At 44.5% G+C, this 22,659-nt stretch overlaps 1 protein-coding gene across 1 annotated transcript in view; it reads right to left on the reverse strand.

Annotated features, from left to right (window-relative positions):
- TPCN1 (two pore segment channel 1) overlaps positions 1 to 22,659 on the reverse strand; it is a 138,708-nt gene that overhangs the window by 26,382 nt on the left and 89,667 nt on the right. Inside the window, exons 20-24 of the mRNA XM_040351920.1 lie at positions 20,082 to 20,153; positions 19,880 to 19,969; positions 10,240 to 10,355; positions 6,522 to 6,568; positions 6,316 to 6,384 (exon numbers count right to left, since the gene is read on the reverse strand). Coding sequence (XP_040207854.1) covers positions 6,316 to 6,384; positions 6,522 to 6,568; positions 10,240 to 10,355; positions 19,880 to 19,969; positions 20,082 to 20,153 — 394 coding nt within the window. The remainder of the gene's footprint in view (positions 1 to 6,315; positions 6,385 to 6,521; positions 6,569 to 10,239; positions 10,356 to 19,879; positions 19,970 to 20,081; positions 20,154 to 22,659) is intronic.

The raw sequence follows: 22,659 nt of genomic DNA on the forward strand, positions 1-22,659 counted from the left end.
CATGCAGTCGGCTTACTGCATTTGGTAGGAGATGGTGAGGTACAATACCGCCTGGATACAGGAGTTCTGTGATGATATCCCTCTGGAATTGAAGGAAGGATTCATTCCGTCCTGAAGCTCTGTATACGACATGAGCATTCAGTAGAGCCAATTGAAATAAATGTAGAGACACTTTTTTGTACCAGCGTCTCGTCTTACGGGCAATATGATACGGCGCCATCAACTGGTCGTTGAGGTCCACCCCTCCCATATTAAGGTTATATTCGTGGACACAGAGGGGTTTCTCCACAACACCAGTCGCTGTACGAATTTGGACTGTCGTGTCTGCGTGAAGGGTGGTAAGAACGAAAACATTCCTATTGTCCCGCCACTTCACAGCGAGCAAATTTTTACATCTGCAGCAGGCTCTCGCCCCCGGCCTAACACGGGCATCTACAAGCCGCTGGGGGAAGCCCCGGCGATTAGGTCGCACGGTGCCACATGCTCCAATCTGTTGATCAAATAAGTGGCTAAAAAGTGGCACGCTGCTGTAAAAATTGTCCACATACAAATGGTACCCCTTTCCGAATAAGGGTGACACCAAGTCCCAAACAATCTTGCCAGCGCTCCCCATGTAATCTGGGCATCCTTCCGGCTCTACCTGACTATCTTTTCCCTCGTAAACCCTAAAGCTCCATGTGTAGCCTGTGGCCCTGTCACAGAGCTTATAGAGCTTGACCCCGTATCTGGCACGCTTGCTGGGAAGGAACTGTTTGAAAGACAAGCGGCCAGCAAATTTAATCAGGGACTCATCAACGCATACAACCTGCTGGGGATTAAACAAGGCTGCAAAACGTTCGTTGAAATGGTTTACGAGGGGCCGAATTTTGTAGAGCCGGTCAAATTCAGGGTCTCCACGTGGACGACAAAGTGCATTGTCACTGAAATGCAGGAACCGCAGGATCGCCTCGTATCGTCTCCTGGCCATGTGAGCAGAGAAAATGTACATATGGTCAATGGGATGTGTGGACCAATACATCCGCAATGACGGAAATTTGTGTATGCCCATGTTGAGGGTAAGGCCCAGAAAGGTCTTAAATTCGGAAACCTCGAGAGGTTTCCATTCTTTGGCAAGGCGAGACTGGGGGTTAGCGGCGATGTAAGTACCAGCATATAAATTAGTCTGGTCCACAATAGATCTATAGAGATCTTCCGTGAAATACAGCGAATAAAAATCAAGTGACATAAAGTTCGCTGTATCCACCTGAATACCGGGTTGGCCAGTGAATGGGGGAAGTACAGGTGCTGTAGAAGTGGTGGGGACCCAATCAGGATAGGCAAATTCTACAGGAAGGGCACTATGGGCACGACGGGCCTGTCTCTGTCTTTTTCTTGGTGGCAGCGGGACACTACTTGTGCTTGCCACATCGCCAGCTTCAACTGCACTTATGGGACTCGCCACGTCACCAAGTGTTACTGCAGTGCTGGATAAACGACCAGGGTGTACTAGGCCGCTGGTGCTTGCCAATTCACCAGAAGGAATAGCGGCGCTAGTACTGGATCTCTGCTCCATACGAGGGTCCTGCGGTTCTTGCTGCTCAACAACATCAGAATGGGATCGGGTACGCCTGGCCTTAGCAGGGACCTCAACTTCGTCGTGCGAGCTATCTGACATGGAGCCGCTGTCGTAAATGGGTTCATATTCTGAGCCAGAATCTGTCAGATGCGTGACCTCCTCCTCTTCACTATCTGACATGCACATGAACTCCAAGGCCTGCTTATCATTGTACCTTCGGTTTGCCATTTTGGACTCTAAATTTAGTGGTACAATGGTAAGGATTCACAGGTAAAAAAAGCACCTGACTATAGAAAAGCAAATGTAGAAAACGCTTCAAAAAAAACTGTAAGCGATCGCAGGGATCAGGCCTGTCTCTGCGAACGCTGCAGTTATGTGTCTTGTGTTTTGTAAGTGACAGTGATCGATCGATACTGCACTTGGGTGGGTTGGGCTGGGCAGAGGGGGAAAACGCAGGTGCTAGCGGGTATCTGGGCTGATTCCGCTAACAATGCGTTTTTGGGTACCCTAAACTGCTGGGTACGCTAGTATAGATCTGATCAGATCAGGTATCGATCCGTTCAGATCCTATACCACTAAGGGGGGTGTATGCTTAGCGAGTGGGTGTAAGCGGTACTGGCTCTAACCTAACGCTGCCTGGGGTGACGCAGACCCTGACTGGCGCTAAAATTAAATTTATATCACCCGCCGGGTGATCAGGGGGTTAAACCTATTGGGTTATATACGGCGGGTGCTCTGATGCTATAAACAGCAAACTAACCAACCAGCGTCAACCGTAACACTTATACGGTGATCACTGGTGAAAGGGTTAACTAGGGGGCAATCAGGGGGTTAAAACCTTTATTCGGTAATATATGGGGGTACCTAACGCTTTCTAAAAACCTGGTGGCGAACCTAAAATAACTAAATAACTAACTGGCTAACCACGTCACCAGTGACACTTATACAGTGATCAGTGGTGAAAGGGTTAACTCTAGGGGCAATCAGGGGTTAAAACCTTTATTTATGGGGGTACCTAACGCTATATAAACCTGGCGGCGAACCTCAAAAAAAACTAACTGCCTAGCGGCAACAGTGACACTAATACAGCGATCAGAAACCGATCGCTTAGTGACACTGGCAATAGGGGTGAAAGGGTTAACTCTAGGGGCAATCAGGGGTTAAAACCTTTATTTATGGGGGTACCTAACGCTATATAAACCTGGCGGCGAACCTCAAAAAAAACTAACTGCCTAGCGGCAACAGTGACACTAATACAGCGATCAGAAACCGATCGCTTAGTGACACTGGCAATAGGGGTGAAAGGGTTAACTCTAGGGGCAATCAGGGGTTAAAACCTTTATTTATGGGGGTACCTAACGCTATATAAACCTGGCGGCGAACCTCAAAAAAAACTAACTGCCTAGCGGCAACAGTGACACTAATACAGCGATCAGAAACCGATCGCTTAGTGACACTGGCAATAGGGGTGAAAGGGTTAACTTTAGGGGCAATCAGGGGTTAAACCTTTATTGGGGGGGGGGTAGGGGGCTACCCTGGACCTAAAGGGGCCTAAACCTAACTGCCCTGACACTTTTTTCTGTCACACTGACACTAAAAGCAGTGATCAGAAAATAAATGATCACTGCAATCAGTGACACTGTGACAGGGGGTGATCTGGGGGTGCTGGGGGGGTGATCGGGGGGGGGTTATGTGCCTATGTGTGCTGTGTCAGTGTGCTGTTGGTGCAACTCACAGTACTGACATCTTCTCTCCTCTGGAATCAAACGAAAAGACCGCCAGAGGGGAGAAAACGTCACTTCCTCCCTGCCTGTGTTTACAGTTACACAGGCAGGGAGGGCTCTGCTGCAATCCGATTCGCCGAGGGAGATCGAGAGGGGACGGCTGGAAACCAATAGCCGCCCCCTCCTCCCGGACCTCCCGTACACCGTTCCCGGCCGCCGCATGTACCGGAGGGGGTCCCGATCGGACCCCCGAACCGAGGTAAGGCGGGGACGTACCTATACGCCCATGTGCCTGTACGTGCCATATTGTGGACGTATATGTACATGCGGTGGTCGGGAACTGGTTAATCGTGAGTTAACTATGACATTAATGCGATTAATCGCGATTAAAAAATGTAATCGCTTGACAGCACTAGTATATATATATATATATATTAAAGCTCCCATTCCCATTTGTCCCTCCATGCTTGCACGCAGAAGCAAATGCATATATGTAGTTTGCTCACATATATGTAAACCATAATCGCACCACAAGTGTGGTATTGCTGCGAACGTTATCGCAAGAACAATAATTCTAGCGTTCGACCTCCTCGAACTCTAAACTGGTAACCAGTAAAAAAAAATTAAAGCGTGACCCACGTAGATTTTTAAGTCTCGTAATTTGCCACCATTTCACAAGCATGTGCAATTTTAAAGTGCGACATGTTAGATATCCATTTACTCAGTGTGACATATTTTATAGTTTACCCAAAAATTGGGTTATATATTGTGTTTTTTTTTGCATTAAAATGTATTAAAGTGTATTTTTTCATAAAAAATTAAAGGGGTGGTTCCCCTTAAAACACATTTCTAACAATACATTCGTAAGACCCGTTACACTGCGGGTAGGCTGGCTTTTTTTTTTTTTTTAGTACATACCTCGATCTCGGCGTTTCGTCCCTTGTCAGTGGGCGTTCCTAGTTGATTGACGTTCCTCGGGCGGGCGCATACGTGACGTCACGACTTTCCGAAAGAAGCCGAACGTCGCTGCGCAGGCGCCGTATAGAGCCGACTCTATACGGCGCCTGCGCAATGACGTTCAGCTTCTGTCGGAAAGTCGTGACGCGCAGTATGCGCCCGTCAAAGAAACGTCAATCAACTAGGAACGCCCACCGCCAAGGGACGAAACGGCGAGATCTCGGTATGTACGAAAAAACAAAAGCCAGCCTACCCGCAGTGTAACGGGTCTTACGAATCTATTGTTAGAAATTTGTTTTAGGGGGAACCACCGCTTTAAGTTTGAAAATCTGCTGCGCAAACACTGGGTGACAAATTGTAATCATCATCATTTTATTTCTAGGGCCTCTGTAAAAAATAAAAAATAAATAATGTTTAGGGGTTCCAAGTAATTTTCTAGAAAAAAAATTAGATTTTTTCCTAAGGTGTCAAAATAAGCCTGGTCTTCAAGTGGTTAACAGCAAACGGAGAATTGTCATTCTTCAAGGCATAAGTATTAGTGATAACCTGCCTAATCCAGCTAGAAATAGTGGAACAAGACACAGGATGCCCCATGGATGGTTGCAGGAGGGACAAAGGAAGAATTCAGATATTCAGGCAAACTCACACTGTACCATGCCTAAACAGTGTTGAGAATTTTTTTTAGGATGCTTTTAACATTTCTGCACAAAGAGAAGCCAGGGCAATGTCCTGATTAAGGTGGGAGGGAAATTTTTTTTTGAAGGGACAAGAGGCTGAAGGAGCCCAAACAACCATGTCCCTAAGAAGAAAAAATATTTCTTTGCATGATAAGTTTGTCAGTTCCGAGACCTCTCTTGCCGAGTGAGAGCCACAAGAAAAACACCTTTACGATTAAGGTTGACCAAGTGTATACCTCAAATGAACTCAATGTGAGCAAACAGGACCAGAATGGGATCCAGTGGTGAGGCTAGTGAATAAACGGGGGCCACTATTTGAGCCAATCCCCAGGCAAAGCTCTTTACTAATGAATAAGCAATCAGCGATCTCTGAAAGAGTATATACATTGCCAAAACTTGACCCTACCAGCCCAGACCTGACAGAGGACAGCACACGTCCCATGGAGTATACCACTTATGCTTTTTTCCACTTTTTGTGGCAAGTCTTCTCAATTGGGTACTGCTAAGTAAATCTTCTGGGGGGAGTGTACACTTGTCTGGCTATGGGCCAGTCTGCATGCAAAACATCCTGTACTAATAGATGAACTGGAAAGAACCTAGTAGGTTTCTTGGATTTGGGAAGGAATAGCATACTGGTGAACTTAGGTTCAGATAGGGAGGCTCTAAGTTCAAACAGGTATATACCGCATCCACCAGAACCTTACTGGTCTATTTTAGATTTGGTGTGACTGGGGGCAACCGCTCTTCCTCTTGGGAGGTCATCTCCCCAGACTCACCACTCTAGGGATTCTTTTCAGGGGCGTACAACCAGGTAGCATACCCCTTGCTCCATGTAAAGAGTCTACAGGGACTGGGTCAGACCAGTGTGGATCGCTACTGCCTTGGATTTGTAAGAGCACCCTGTGGCCAACTGCACTTTACTGTACCAATGGTGAGTGCCAATGCACAGTCCAGCGCTAGAGGCAACAATAGAGGCCGGCCCTGCATCTTCATGTAGCAGGGTCCAGGCACAGTCCCCAGAGTACTGCTGAGGAGCACCAATGCAGAAATTGCACAATGTAACTGCAATTGCTGTAGGTGCACCGAAGTTGAAAAAAGGGTTTTCTCAGTACGAAGATCAGCGAGGAATCCTCTTAATTTTTTAGTTAGAATTAGGACTTGTACACCAGAAACCTACTTATAGAAGACAGAGGTCGCCTATCACCTAAGGACACTAGCAAACAACTGGGAATTGCTAGACATGGGAGGGGTTATATGGTATGTCTTAACAGCTTTGATTACCAATGTCCTTGTCCTTACCTGAAGGTGGCAATATAACATGGTCTTGATAAATGGTAGCCTGTGCCCTGTACTGTACAAGATTTTTTTTTTATTAATTGTACATATGTATGTATATACTCACCATAGTGACAATATAAAACACCATGAAGTAAAGGCGTGCCCAGTGTGATGTCTGAGATGTCACTCCTTCCTGTCCAAAAGACAAATTTCAAGTCACAAATAATGTGGGCCTTTTACACTATATGCTGAAATACTGTTCAGAAGAATATTGCGCTATACAGTATACTGTATATTCATACAATGATCTTGATTTCTTGTAACACTTACCATGATTATATACCAGTTATTCACCACTGTCAGTTCAAATAATGTTACTACAAGAGAGATGACAGGTTCAGACAAGTTAAATGACAGGATTAACAAATATTTGTATATAAAGCACAAAGCACCACATTGTTTCTCAATTCTCAACAGGTTATGTTTAACTGAGGGTCTGTGTCAACAAGCTTATGTTTAGGTCAAAATTACCTTTCTCCTTCCTCCACACAAGTCCATGGGAATGCAAAAGCAGCTTAGTCACACCAGTACAACTTGTCATGTGATTTGACAGTTTCAAATCGCATGACAAGTCGCATTCTATTGTCCGCATTGGAAATGGTCAAGTCGTTGCGACTGATGTTTATGTCGCAACGATTTTATAAGTAGTTCCTGCACTACTTTTTGTAAGCTTAGGTAACTTGCATAGACATTTGTGCATGAAGTCACACAGATCCCTTTTTAAGTCGCACCTGAAGTAGCACAATTTCAATATCGCAATCGGTGTGACAAGGTATAAAGCAGGAAGATGCAGCTTAGAAACATTTCCAGCTCATCTCAAATGCAAGCTGAATGCACCTAAAAGCTGCATGAATTTGCCCAAAAAGATAAGCCTCAAATCCTCTGACACAGGCCCATTGAATCAGTGCAACTGGTCCATTAAGTACCACAAGAGGAAAATCCTCAGAACAGGAGCGCAATACTTGTGGGGTTGAGCTGAGAAATATTACGCTAGTGTATTTTAATATCAGTACGCTATAGCATTACGCTAAGGTATTTCAATATAAGCCCAGGGCATTTCAGACAATGTTTTCACTGTTAGAACAAGGGACAATATGATGAACTAACTGTTAGTAGAGATGTAACTTGGCAATTGATTAAGGTTCAACGCAATGATTTCAATTGAGCCAGCTGTCAACAAGCTGTTAATGTTTGATTCTGTATCAGAGTGTAAGGCCACTTTAAAAAATTCTTGTTGGGAGTCAATTTATTTTAAACAATTATTTTAATAGAGGCTAAATTTTACTTATATTAAAAAAGATTTCTCCCCTTTGGTGTGCATAATATCCCTCGGGGCGGCCCTAATGTCAGTGGCGTGCTGCAGAGGGTTAGTTGGAGGCCACTTTGTGCCCCCATCCACAGCACTTTGGCTGGTCGGCTACCCTTTAGTTACTTTAGCACTTGGTTAACATATGCTGCCCTAGTGCTAGCTACTGAGCTTTCTTGTCAAAATTATTCCCCTTGTTATAAGTACAAGTTGGTAAAAGGTCACATAGAGGCTACCCCCACTGTGCTCTGGCATCACCCTATTATATGATTGTTGCTCCTTTATTATTTCCTTGCTTATTACTGTATCTGTATTTTACGTTTTCACATTTTTATACATGTCCTTTCAAGTTTCTGGTTTTATGCTACTGGAAATGTTCGCTGAGATGTGTTTTGCCTTAAATAAAGATTATACAAAAAAAAAAAAAATAATAATAATATAGGGTATATCACTTCTGCAATTTGCATTATTGGCCCATATTTTTAGATGTTTTTCCACAAAATCTGTCAGTAATACCTGCCACCAATTAAGACCAAAGGGTGAATCCACTAAGCTGGAATGGAATGTTTTCACTTTTTACCTGAATGGGCTTTTGACAATTGTCATAGATCATTATTTTATTGCATAAAAGGGTTATTTTATTACAATCACACAAAGCTACTTTTTCCACATTCTTTAACAGAAACCCATTAAAATTCATAGGTATTGTAAGCCCAAAAACCAGCAGCATTTTAAAGGCCACTCTGGTCAAAATCTATAGTCAGTAGACTATTAGGCAGATAATTACTATGTAATAATATTACCTCTTAGCAGCTGCCTGTTCATCTCATCCTCCAGAGGCATTTCCTGTCCAAACATTTTTGCCTGTTTCATGTGCATTAAGAGGATGGGTCCCCCCCATTACCACCTTGCTATTTATTCTTTGGTTGGGCTGACATAACCACATCAGTACACGCCAAGCTTTGGGCAGGTTTATTAAAATGGGTCTGTTCCACCCACTGCCACCCAGTTCCACCCAATGCCGACATCCTCTGCTTCTTTCCATAGTTCTGCCTCACTGTATCAGCGCAATACCAGTTACACCGCCTCCACTGAGTGAGTGCGTACCCCAGAGGGGGCTTATTGTGTCCCACGTGGTGTCTCTTGAGGAGTTCGGGTGGAAGGTGCTTACTATCTGTTCTTTCCTAAATTGGACCACACTCTTTTTGGAACCTTTGCTTCTACCATACTGATTTCCCTCATGCCTTATTGAAGTGTAGACGTGGTGCTTTGGGCATCTACACTAGAACTGTCACCATCAGCGCTGTTTGTGATTTTATTATTTGTGCATTTATGTCCTTATAATATTTATCTCTTTTATTATACCGCCTCCACTGTTGAGCATGCTGGTGCTGCATCTTGCCCAGCAACTCAGGACACTAAGCAGGACATTTGACTCTTCTACTTGCCAGCAACATTTGCCTGACTTTTTCTGCTTAATGCTCAAAACCATATACTATTCTATACGATAGGCTGCATGTTGCCCAGCATCTTAGGACATTAAGCACAAACATTTGCCTCACTCTTTCAACTGATGTTCAGCACCCTATGCTACTCTCCACTGTACAGATTCTAGCTTCTGCAGAATTCCATTTTGCGGAGAATAGTTGCTGTGCTCTGAATGTCATACCTTTCTTTGCCTGTGTCACCCTTGTAAGTTATTACCCACATATGAACTCAAACCCTTTAAAACGCATTTTGTAGCTGCTAGTTTCTGTACAGTGGAGAATAACTCAGGACTGTGTACACTGTGCAGTGGGTAATAGCACGGTGGGCAGGACACAGAGAGAAAGACAGAACATTCAGAGCACAGCAGCTTTTCTCTGCTGAACGGCATTCTGCAGCTGCTGTTTTCTGCAGAGTAGAGAATAGTACAGGGAGAAGGACAAAGGCAGAACATACAGAGAACAGCAGCTTCTCTGCTGAGCAGCATTCTACAGCTGCTGTTTTCTGCACAGGGGGAAGGACACAGCAGATAGAAGGGGGATATAGAGAATAGCATCTATTCTCTCCTGAATGGCATTCTGCGGCTGCGGTTTCCTGTACTGTGGAGAATATCAGAATAGAGGAATGAACACAAAAAATGAGAGTCAGGCAAATGCTGGAAGGAAATAGAGAACTCCAATGCACCGATTTCACCTCTTGGTGTCCTGAGCAGCCAAGCAACATGCATCACCAGAACGTTAGACAGTGGAGGAAGAAGCAGTGATTAACAGGGCATTGGTGAACTGGATGACAAAGGACAAGATTACTCCACTGACACCACCCACAGACCCGTTCAAGCAACGCCCAACTCAGAAACGAACAACCCAATGCACACTGGGATTTAAAAAAATCAGGGAACCAATATGAATTATTATGTTTTTTGAAAGTTATTCCAGGCTTAAGTTTAAAAAAGAAACAGCCCATCTGATTTAATTCATGACCTGAAAATTACACACAATAATAAAATAACAAGAAAAACAGCTCATCTGAGCAGTAATGTCATTAGTGAATTAAGGAAAAAAATCAACATAGAAAATAAAAACTAAGGAAGCTATTGCATGCATTATGCTTTTTTTTAACCAATTTAAAAAAAAAGTCAGAATATCTACAATATAGAAGTACACTGGGAAATGGTTTATATCCTTCCCCTCCTCTTACCAAAGCTGATGAGGATGTTGTCAAAGTTATTTAAATAGTAGTAACCTTCATCCATCAGAGTATGGTTGCCCACGGTATGGTTAAGGAAACGATAAGAATCTGCCACTGTGCTAGTACTGAGAGAACATATTAATAAACAATTGACAAAACATCAAACAAAATCCACATAATGCCTGACACAAATAATAATATAAAGTGAACAGTAAAAGCTCAAACCAAGTAATTAATATGAAAGAATAGGCTAAACAGTGATGACCAGTGATTGATCAATAAGGATTTTTTTGCGTTACCTGTAAAATCGTTTTCTTGGAGTTTAGTACAGGACACAGGCTACTCTAGCCCTAACTGAGTTATATGCTGCCACTTTCAGGTTAGGACACTGGCAAAGTTCCCACTCCCAGCAATCCTCATTTTTTTTTTTTATCAAGTAATTCGAGGAAACTGCCAGAACAATGGGAAGGGTGGCCTGTGTCTTGTACTGTACTCCAAGAAAAGCAGAACACAGGAAGTCAAAAGTCCTTATACAGGCTCCTTTAAGACTTGACCATGGGACATCGCCAAGTAAAACTCCTAAGGGGTGGGCAACATAGTAAAAAATGCCAACAGTGGCAAAACAAGGGAACAGGGTTTGCCAACTGTCCATAAAATCACGGACAGATAGTAAAAATCTATGATTTTTAATCCTGCCCATAAATGTGTAGAGTGTCTGTAAAAATACCAACCCAAGAGTTGCTCTGCTTTCCCCTGCCTCCTGAGCCAATGAGAAGGCACTGTAACCTGCCCCCTTACTCAGTCTGGCACATTTGACTTCGAGCAGGAGGTGTTGGGTGCCAGCAGCCGGGGGTGAAATTTGAGGGAGAGAGGACGACACAGAACATGCAAGGGTGGATGGACCTAAGCCTTCTAGAAGAAGGTAGGCTGAATAGATGTAGTCAGTAGCACGGCTTCTAATTTGGTGGTACGAGTAGCGCACTCGTGCAGGGCCCCATCAGGTCAGCCCAGCATGCTCTTTTGCTTCCCTACTCAGGCCAACTCCACACTCATTAAATTCCTATTTCAGTGTTGAAATATCGTTAGAAGCACAAGACATGTAGCTATTGTCTCTCTCCCTGCAGCGGCTGCAGACAGGAGAGGCGGTGGAGAGAGAGATATTAGAGATAAATGTTTAATGCTCTGAACATGTACAGGCAGTCCCTGAGTTTGAGTTGCAAACTATCCGACTCCTACTTATTAACGGAGGAAGACAACAGAAAGTGAGCAAAAAAAATAATCTACCCTTACTTCTGTAATGCCCCATACACACGAAATTCCGAAAGCAAAAGTCCGATTTGAGCTTTTGAATGGAAAATTCGACCGTGTGTAGGCTCCATCAGTCTTTTGCTGTGGGAATTTCCGCCAACAAAAGATTGAGAGCTGGTTCTCTAATTTTCCGTCGGAAAAAAATCCGATCGTCTGTAGCACTTCCGACGCGCAAAATTCCGACGCATGCTCGGAAGCATTGAACTTCATTTTCTAGGCTCGTCGTAGTGTTGTACGTCACCGCGTTCTTGATGGTCGAAATTTCAGAGAACTTTTGCGTGACTGTGTGTATGCAAGCCAAGCTTGAGCGCAATTCTGTCGGAAAAACCATCCAATTTTTTCCCGACGAAAATCCAATCATGTGTACGCGGCATAAGAGTCATCATGGAAAAAATCTTTATCCCTACTGGCACTTTATCACCAATCCTTGTTTGCATGACAACCCAACATTTTCAAAATCAAACTGTAAGGCCCCATACTCACGAGCAAACATGTCTGCTGAAACTGGCCCGCAGGCCAGTTTCAGCAGACATGTTTGGTCGTGTGTGGGCGCGAGCGGGCCGAATTCCAGCAAACATTTGCCCGCCGGGCCTTTTCCCAGCAGACAAATATTCCTGGACTTGTTTTAAAACAGCCCGCTGGAATTCAGCCCGCTCGGACATGTACGGTCGTCAGTACAGACCTACCGTACATGTCCAGCCGCCCGCCGTGCCTCGCATGCGTCGAATGACTTCGACGCATGCGTGGAAGCATTTTAAAGGCGGGCCGCCCACGTCGCCGCGTCATTGTCGCGGCGACACCGCGTCATCGACGCGGCGACACCGCGGACACGCCCCGCGTATTGTTTACGCGCGGACTTCTGTACGATGGTGTGTACAACCATCGTACAGAAGCCCTCTGGCAGACATGTATGGTGAAAACGGTCCGACGGACCGCTTTCACCATACATGTTTGTCCGTGTGTACCCGGCCTTACAGGGACAGAAAGTTAGGTGAAATCTTCTGAACAGGGGCATATACAGCAAAATCAACGTTACAGGAGTGTAAAGACTTCCCTATGCTATCCAAAAAAACGTAAAAAAAAAAAAAAAATCTTTGGGTGGAGTTGCACTTAAAAAATATAACCTGTTCCACCTTACATTCAAATTCAACTTAAGAACAAAACCCCTACAGAAAGAACCTTGTTTGTAAACCGGGGACTGCCTGTAAAGGGAGATGTCCAACCCTGACATGGGGTGTCATGCCTACTTCTATCTCTTGTTCTGCAGCTGTGGTACTCTTGTATCCTTTCAGCTGTCCCCTGTGCCTGGCAATGGGAATAGCAGTTCCTCGATTGTGTGCTTGAGGAATGCATAATGCCAGCAATATGAGTGTCACTCAATGTGTTTTATATGTCAGGGGTCTGTGTAGGGCGGTCTAGGATGAAGGCCTGCAGTGAATCTTATCGATTTATGGTTGTTGGTGTGCAGCACCACTATTATTGGTCACCTGTATATACTAAAGCCAACATCGTCATATTACTATACTAGGGGGCATATTTATAAATCAATGAATCTGAAATTTAGCAAACATTCTCTGCAGGTGAATGTTACAGTTCCATGTAATTTAAATAGCAGTGAATGATTCTCCACTAGAGAATGTTTGGTGAAAGTGGCATTCATTTATAAACAGACCTTAGGTATTGTGGTTAAATTAGCAATAAATTACAATTTATTGACCATGTCATTTATTATGTCTTAATAGTTGCCTACATGGCCAAGTATGCATGGATAATGTTTAAAAAAATACATTCTCCTTAATAGTGGGCGGGCGTTAACCCGGTTAAAAGGCCAAAATCACCAGGGTATGTAAAACTTTTGATCAGGATCATTTGAGTAGTTTCTGTCACCATTATGATTTAACCACTTCAGCCCCGAACCATTTGGCTGGCCAAAGACAAGAGCACTTTTTGCAAAACGGCACTGCATCGCTTTAACTGACAATTGCCCGGTCGTGCGACGTGGCTCCCAAACGAAATTGACGTATTTTTTTTCCCACAAATAGAGCTTTGTTTTGGTGCGATTTGATCACCTCTGCGGTTTTTATTTTTTGCGCTATAAACAAAAAGTAGGGTGACAATTTCGAAAAAAAATAAATATATTTTTTACTTTTTGCTATACTAAATATCCCCCAAAAATATATAAAAAAAATGTTTTCCTCAGTTTAGGCAGATATGTATTCTTCTACATATTTTTGGTAAAAAACTAAAAAATAAATCTCAATAAGTGTTTCATTGGTTTGCGCAAAAGTTATAGCGTCTACAATATAGGGGATAGTTTTATGGCATTTTTATTAATATTTTTTTTTATACTAGTAATGGCGGCGATCAGCGATTTTTATCGTGACTGCAACATTATGGCGAACACATTGGACACTTTTGCCGCTATTTTGGGACCATTCACATTTATACAGCAGTACTATAAAAATGCATTGATTAGTGTGAAATGTGACTGGCAGTAAAGGGGTTAACTAGGGGAATAGGAAGGGGTTAAATGTGTCCTAGAGTGTGATTCTAACTGTTAGGGGGTGTGGCTACGAGTGACCGATGAGAGGGAGCAGACGATCAGTGACCTGTCACTAGGAAGAACGGGGAGATGTTGTGTTTACACCGACATCTACCCGTTCTTCAGCTCTGTGACCCGATCGCGGGACACCGGCCGACATCGAGTCCCGCGGGCATGATCACAGAGCTTGCAGCAGGGTCAGTCGCGCGCACGCACGACCACACGGCGGCAAATTTAAAGGGACGTACATGTACGCCTGTCGACGTATAAGTTTGTGCGGCGGTCGGCAAGCTGTTAAAAAGAGTAAACACAGTTGATTGATAATAAATTGCTTCAGCCAAACACTAACCATGAGTGAAAGAAATGTTTTTGTGTTATCCTTCATGTTCTCTGAAAAATGGCCAAAAAAATCTAATTCTGCCAGGGTATGTAAACCTAGGAGCACAACTGTATATACACCCCCACCACACACACACACACACACACACACACACCATAGTTTGTAGACCTTTACTACAGAATAAATATAATGCACTGATTTGGGCTATTTAACCACTTCAGCCCCAGAAGATTTGGCTGCTTAATGACCGGGCCATTTTTTGCGATACGACACTGCAACGCTTTAACTGACAATTGTGTGGTCATGCAATGTTGTACCCAAACAAAATGCATGTCCTTTTATTCCCACAAATAGAGCATTCTTTAGGTGGTATTTGTTCACCTCTGCAGTTTTTATTTTTTGCCATATAAACCAAAAAATAGCGACAATTTTGAAAAAAATTAATAAAAAAAAAAAACCACAATATCTTACTTTTTGCTATAGTTAACCACTTGCCGCCCGCCAATGACAAATTGACGTCGGCAAAGTGGTTGTAGAATCCTGACCGGACGTCATATGACGTCCTCAGGATTCTCAGCCGCTGCGCGCCCCCGGGGGCGCACATCGCGGCGATCGTTGTTGCGGGGTGTCAGTCTGACACCCCGCAACACCGATCTCGGTAAAGAGTCTCTCACGGAGACTCTTTACCACGTGATCAGCCGTGTCCAACCACGGCTGATCACGATGTAAACAGGAAGAGCCGCCGACGGCTCTTCCTCACTCGCGTCTGACAGACGCGAGTAGAGGAGAGCAGATCGGCGGCTCTCCTGACAGGGGGGGTTCGCGCTGATTGTTTATCAGCGCAGCCCCCCCTCGGATCGCCACATGGACCACCAGGGAAGCCCACCCTGGACCACCAGGGAAGCGGGCAAAAAAAAAAAAAAAGTCTTAAAAAAAAAAAAGTCTTGAAAAAAAAAAAAAAAAGTCTGAAAAAAAAGCAATAAAAAAAGATGCCAATCAGTGCCCACAAATGGGCACTGATTGGCAACATGTGTAAATCAGTGCCGCCCCACAGTGTCCATCAGTGCCACACCACAGTGTCCATCAGTGCCACCCCACAGTGTCCATCAGTGCCACCCCACAGTGCCCATCCATGCCCAGTGCCCACCTATCAGTGCCCATCTGTGCCACCCATAAATATCCATCAGTGCCGCCCATGAGTGCCCATCTGTGCCACCTACGAGTGCCCAGTGCCGCCCATGAGTGCCCATCAGTGCCGCCCATGTGTGCCCATGAGTGCCGCCCATGTGTGCCCATCAGTGCCGCCCATGTGTGCCCATCAGTGCCGCCCATGTGTGCCCATCAGTGCCGCCCATGTGTGCCCATCAGTGCCGCCCATGTGTGCCCATCAGTGCCGCCCATGTGTGCCCATCAGTGCCGCATACCAGCGCCGCCAATCAGTGCCACCTCATCTGTGCCCGTCAGTACTACCTCATCGGTGCCCATCAGTGCCGCCATATCAGTGCCCGTAATTGAAAGAGAAATCTTACTTATTTACAAAAAAATTAACAGAAAAAAATAAAAATTTAATTTTTTTTCAAAATTTTCAGTCTTTTTTTAGTTGTTGCGCAAAAAAAAAAAAAAATCGCAGAGGTGATCAAATACCACCAAAAGAAAGCTCTATTTGTGGGAAAAAAAGGACGCCAATTTTGTTTGGGTACAGTGTAGCACGACCGCGCAATTGCCATTCAAAGTGCGACAGTGCTGAAAGCTGAAAATTGGCTTGGGCAGGAAGGTGCGTAGGTGCCCTGTATGGAAGTGGTTAATATCCAAAAAAAAAAAAAAAAAAAAAAAAAAAGATAATAATTTTCCTCAATTTAGGACGATATGTATTCTTGTACATTTTTTTTTTTTTTTTTAAATATCGCAATAAGCGTATATTAATTGGTTTGTGCAAAAGTTATAGCAAAAAGATTTATGCCATTTATAGGTCGTTTTTATTATTATTATTTTTTTACTAGTAATGGCGGTGATCTGCGTTCTTTTGTGGTATTGCGACGGACAGGTCGGAAACCAATTTATTAAACTTCTATGAGGAGGTGAGCTGCCATTTAGATAAAGTAAGGCCCGTAGACATGGTAAATCTAGATTTTGCAAAAGCATTTGATACAATTCCCCATAAACTTTTACTGTACAAAGTAAGGTCCGATGGCAGGGCTGTCTTAATGAGAGGGCACACCTGGGCACTGCCCAGGGGCCCCAACTGCATGGGGGGCCCCTGCACTTTCCCCAAAGCAGCTGGTCCTTGAGCCCACGCTGCCCCGAAATTGGGGGCCCCATGATGGCTCTGAGAGTGATGGATACACAGGGGAGGCAGTCTGCCTCCTACCTACTTGATGTCTGTTTACCTGCACTGTCATCATTGTAGGGGCCCCAGAGCATTACTTTGCCCAGTGGCCCATAATGCTATTATGACGGCCCTGTCCGATGGCATGGACCATAGGGTGAGTACATCGAAAACTGGCTACAAGGGTGAGTTCAGAAGGTAGTGATAAATGGGGAGTACTTGGAATGGTCCGGGGTGGAAAGTGGGGTCCCCCAGGGTTCCGTCCTGGGACCAATCCTATTTAATTAATTCTTAAACAACCTGGAGGATGAGATAAACAGCTCAATCTATTTGTGGATGATACTAAGCTAAGCAGGGCAATAACTTCTCCGCAGGATGTGGAAACCTTGCAAGAAGATTTGAACAAATGAATGGGGTGGGCAACTACATGGCAAATGAGGTTTAATGTAGAAACATTTTAAATGATGCATTTAGGTGGCAAAAATATGAATGCAAGAGACTCACTAGGGGGAGAACCTCTGGGGGAATCTAGGATGGAAAAGGACCTGGTGGTCCTAGTAGATGACAGGCTCAGCAATAGCATGCAATGCCAAGCTGCTGCAAGCAAATCAAACATACTATTGGCATGCATTTAAAAGGGGATTAACTCCAGAGATAAAGCGATAATTCTCCCACTCAAAAAGACTCTAGTCCAACCGCACCTGGAGTATGCTGTCCAGTTCTGGACACCAGTCCTCAGGAAAGATGTGCTGGAACTGGAGAGAGTCCAGAGAAGGGCAACAAAACTACTGGAGGATCTTAGATAAGTTCAGTGCTCGTAACCTGTTATCTCTGTAGAGGAGACGCTTGAGAGGGGATATAATTTAAATGTACAAATACCGTACTGGTGACCCCACAATAGGGATAAAACTTTTCCGCGAACGGGAATTTAATAAGACACGCAGCCATTCACTAAATTAAAGTGATACTATAGGTTTAGTATAGCGGCTCTTCCCCACAATAGATAGCCCCTCTGGGAAGCTCTCTCCCAAGGAGGTTGCCTTGCGGGCACGCTCCCGTGTCATACCCCCCCCCCCCCCCCCGCATCATTGGATTGGATTCACAGCAGCGAGAGCCAATGGCTGCGCTGCTATAAATCTATCCAATGAAGAGCCGAGAAGCCGTGGAATCGCGCCAATGGAAATTCGGGGCTCAGGTAAGTAAAACGGGGGGCTGTGGGGTCAGACACAGCAAGGTGTTTTTTGACCTTAATGCTTACAATGCATTAAGGTAAAAAAACACGAAGGTTTAACCTTAAACTGCGTAGAGGGTTCTTTATTGTAAGAGTGGTTAGGATGTGGAATTCCCTTCCACAGGCAGTGGTTTCAGCGGGGAGCATCGATAATTTCGAAAAACTATTAGATAACCACCTGAACAACCACAACATACAGGGATATGACAATGTAATACTGACATAAAATCACACACATAGGTTGGACTTGATGGACTTTTTTTAACCTCGCCTACTATAACTATATAATTTGCTACATGTCTTTGGCAAAAAATATATAAAATAATAAGCATATATTGATTGGTTTGCACAAAAGTTATAGCGTCGACAAACTATGAGATACAAACTGGAATTTTAGTTTATTACATTTTTTTCATACTCGTAATGTCGGTGATCAACGACATGGCAGGACTGCGATATTTTGGACATAAACTGAATTTTTTTGGGAACCAGTGACACTAAGGGCTAGTTTCCACTTGCTTCAAAACAAGGCTTAGGACAGGCTTTGTTAAGACTCTCTGAATGCCAGTCAAAGCTCCTGTCACTAAATAAAATGGTTAGCTTACAGTCCTGTTTACACCTTGCTTTTGCTTGGTGCTTCGATGAGGCTTTGGTGGAGCTTCAATGGGGCTTTGAGCGAGCTTTACCATAGACCTCTATTGATGCTTTGAAGCACCACTGAAGCTACATGGGGTATAATTTTTGAAGCGAACAGAAGCAAAGCAAATTCTGTAAGCTAACCATTTTATTTAGTGACAGCGTTCAGAGAGCTTTAACAAGCCTGTCCGAAGCCTTGTTTTGAAGCAAGTGTAAACTAGAAGTTTGTGTCTGTTGAAACTGAAGCAAGTGTAAATGAGCCCTTATACAGTGGTAAAAATATGCACAGTCACTGTACTAATGACACTGGCTGGAAAGGGGTTAAACCTCTAGGGCGATCAAAGGGTTAAATGTGTGCCTAGTCAGTATTTATGTGTACTTTGTGTGGTGCTTTCACTAGAAGTAATAGATTTTATTCCCTGCTTTGCGGGGAAATAAAGACGTTACTTCGCCTCTAACAGAACAGGGCTCTGCCTTGTTTACATAGGCAAACCCTGTCCTGTGTAAATTCATGACGATCACTGGGTGTCCACATTAATCCATTGGCCGGCACCAGGTGATCGACATCTGCTGTGTTAAATCACAGCACAGCCGGGTCCCAGAGGTGAGCACGAGCCCCATACCCGGATATGTCAGATCATGTACCAAGTATGTGATCTGGAACAGCCAACCCGCTGTATATCTAGGTTATAGGGTTGACAAGCGGTTAAATAGCACCAAAATAAAGCCTTATCTGTCTAAACAAAAAAAGAAATGATAGAAATTTCATTTGGGCACAGTGTTGCATGACTGAGTAATTGTCATCCAATTTTGACTCGGTTTGCGACTGTTGACTAGCAAGACGAGCGAAATTCAAGTTTAATAGGCCTGCAGTACCTCATTTGGCCTGAGGTACGGGGCGCAGGAGCATGAGAAAAGCCGAACATTGGCCTGCAGTACCTCATTTGGCCTGAGGTACAGGGGCGCAGGAAATGAGCCAAAGTGTCCTTGGGCCTTTTCGGACGTTTTCGGCGCTCTCTGGTCCCCCCACCTCTAGCCGCATTCGGTATTACATCCCATTGAAGTCAATCCAGAAATAATTATTTTCATTTCCATTGACTTCAATGGGAAAACTCGCTTTGATATGCGAGTACTTTGGATTGAGAGTATACTCCTGGAACGGATTACGCAACCTCAATTGCTAAAACCCACAATTTTATAGACCTAAACCAAGTATTAAAACTTATTCCAAATAGAAAAAGCAAAAGTCTGATACACCATACATACTTGCAGCAATTGGGATACAGCACCCCTGAGAAGAACTCCATGCCCACAATTGAAAAGGAATAGTAGAAAATAAGTAGTGTTAGGCCTAGGCTGTAAGGAAAGAAACAAAATAAGAAAAACAAATTAAAAATAATGCAAAACTTTACAGATAAAATAAAAGCATAATGTAATGTATTTTCCCCCTCGTGGAGGACAAAGTTACCTGGCCATTCTTGGTAGCAACTCAAACATGGTATCTAAAACTGTTCTGTATCTCTTCTTCAATTTAAAAAGCCTAAATGGGAATATGAATATGCGTAAGTTTAGAAGCTCTAATAGACAAAAAGAGATTTTTAATACAGCTTACCTGTAAAATCTTTTTCTTGGAGTACATCACGGGACACAGAGCGGCATTCATTACTATATGGGTTATATGGAGTACCTTCAGGTGTAGACACTGGCAATCTCAAACAGGAAATGCCCCTCCCTATATAACCCCCTCCCACAGGAGGAGTACCTCAGTTTTGTAGCAAGCAGTATGCCTCCCAAAATGGTCCTCAAAAAAAGAGGGGTGGGAGCTCTGTGTCCCGTGATGTACTCCAAGAAAAAGATTTTACAGGTAAGCTGTATTAAAAATCTCTTTTTCTTTATCGTACATCACGGGACACAGAGCGGCATTCATTACTATATGGGATGTCCCAAAGCAATGCTTACAATGAGGGGAGGGAGAACATCTCCAAGACAAAAGGATTTAATTTAGAGATATACTCAAATCATAATAAATCCAACTTAGTTGAGAAAAATAAAAAATTTTAAATTTAACTCGAACAAGAGGAGCCCCCGGAATCCGAGGGTCTCAAACTGCAGCCTGCAGCACTGCCTGCCCGAAGGCAGTATCAGTATTCCTTCTTACGTCCAACTTGTAGAATTTTGTAAACGTGTGGACAGAAGACCAGGTTGCCGCCTTGCAAACTTGAGCCATAGAGATCTGGTGGTGTGCTGCCCAGGAGGCGCCCATGGCTCTAGTAGAATGAGCCTTTAATGATACTGGAGGAGGCAACCCTTTCAAGCCGTAGGCCTGAGTGATTAATTGCTTAATCCACCTAGAAATGGTGGACTTTGCAGCTGCCTGCCCCTTCTTGGGCCCATCCGGTAGAATGAACAGCACATCTGTCTTCCGGATCTTCTTTGTAGCTTTAAGATAGGCCTTCATGGCCCTGACAATATCCAAGGTATGCAGCAACCCTTCCTTTCTGGAAGTAGGTTTAGGGAAGAAGGATGGTAATACCAAATCCTGGTTCAAATGAAAACTGGATATGACCTTCGGAAGGAAGGAAGGATGAGGGCGGAGAACGACCCTGTCCTTATGAAAAACAAGATATGGTTCCTTACAGGATAAGGCTGCCAGCTCCGAAACTCTTCTTGCGGAAACTATGGCAACCAAAAATACTAACTTCCTTGTCAGTAGAACCAAAGGAATATCAGCCAACGGCCCAAACGGTTGTTTCTGTAAACTTGACAGAACCAGATTTAAATCCCACGGACAAAGCGGGGATTTAACTGGAGGTCTAATACGTAAGACCCCTTGAAGGAAGGTCTTAACCAGCGAGTGGGTGGCCAGCGGCCGCTGAAACCACACTGACAGAGCAGAAATCTGTCCTTTGATTGTGCTTAATGCCAATCCTTTATCCACTCCTAGCTGGAGAAAACTTAATACTCTATCGATGGTAAATTTGCGAGAAAGCCATCGCTTGGACTCACACCAGCCTACATAGGCCTTCCAGACCCTGTAATAAATCACCCTAGAGACCGGTTTCCTGGCTCTGATTAGGGTAGAGATTACTTTCTGAGACAGACCTCTACCCCTGAGAATCAGGGATTCAGCTTCCAGGCCGTCAAATTTAGATGCCGTAAGGCAGGGTGGAGGATCGGACCTTGCGATAGCAGGTCTGGCCGTAGAGGAAGAGTCCAATGGTCTCCCACTACCATCCTTAAGATTAGTGAGTACCATGCCCTTCTGGGCCATGCTGGAGCTACCAGGATGACTGGTATGTGCTCCACCCGGATCCTGCGCAGCAGGCGGGGTAGTAACTGGAGCGGGGGAAACGCATAAAGAAGTTTGAACTGATGCCAAGGGCAAACCAACGCATCGGTTCCGCAGGCCATCGGATCCCTTGAGCGGGACATGAACCTGTCTAGTTTCTTGTTGAGTCTCGATGCCATGATATCCACGTCCGGCACTCCCCATCTTTGGCAGAGTGCTTGAAAGACTAGTGGATGCAGAGACCATTCCCCCGGCCATAGAGTCTGGCGGCTTAAGAAGTCCGCCTGAAAGTTGTCCACTCCTGGAATGAATATTGCCGATATGCAGGGCACATGAGCCTCTGCCCATAGAAGAATCAAGCTCACCTCTCTCTGAGCGGCTTGACTCCTGGTTCCCCCTTGGTGATTTATGTATGCCACGGCCGTGGCATTGTCTGATTGAATTCTCACCGGGAACCCCTGCAATTTTGACATCCAAGCCCTGAGGGCTAGTCGAGCAGCTCTGAGCTCCAAGATGTTGATGGGCAACTGCTTCTCTGGCTTTGCCCAAGTACCTTGGCGAGTGCAACCATCCAAAATTGCTCCCCAGCCCGTCAGGCTGGCGTCTGTGGTCACTATCTTCCAAGCCACTGGGCTGAAAGACCTCCCCTTCAGTAGATTCTGAGGGTCTAACCACCAACACAGACTTTGTCGGACTCTTGATGAGAGCGGCAACGGGATATCCAAGGCCTGTGGCCTTCTGCTCCATGCTGACAGGA

Source organism: Rana temporaria, chromosome 1 (assembly GCF_905171775.1).
Source record: "Rana temporaria chromosome 1, aRanTem1.1, whole genome shotgun sequence".
In the NCBI taxonomy this organism is placed as follows: domain Eukaryota; kingdom Metazoa; phylum Chordata; class Amphibia; order Anura; family Ranidae; genus Rana; species Rana temporaria.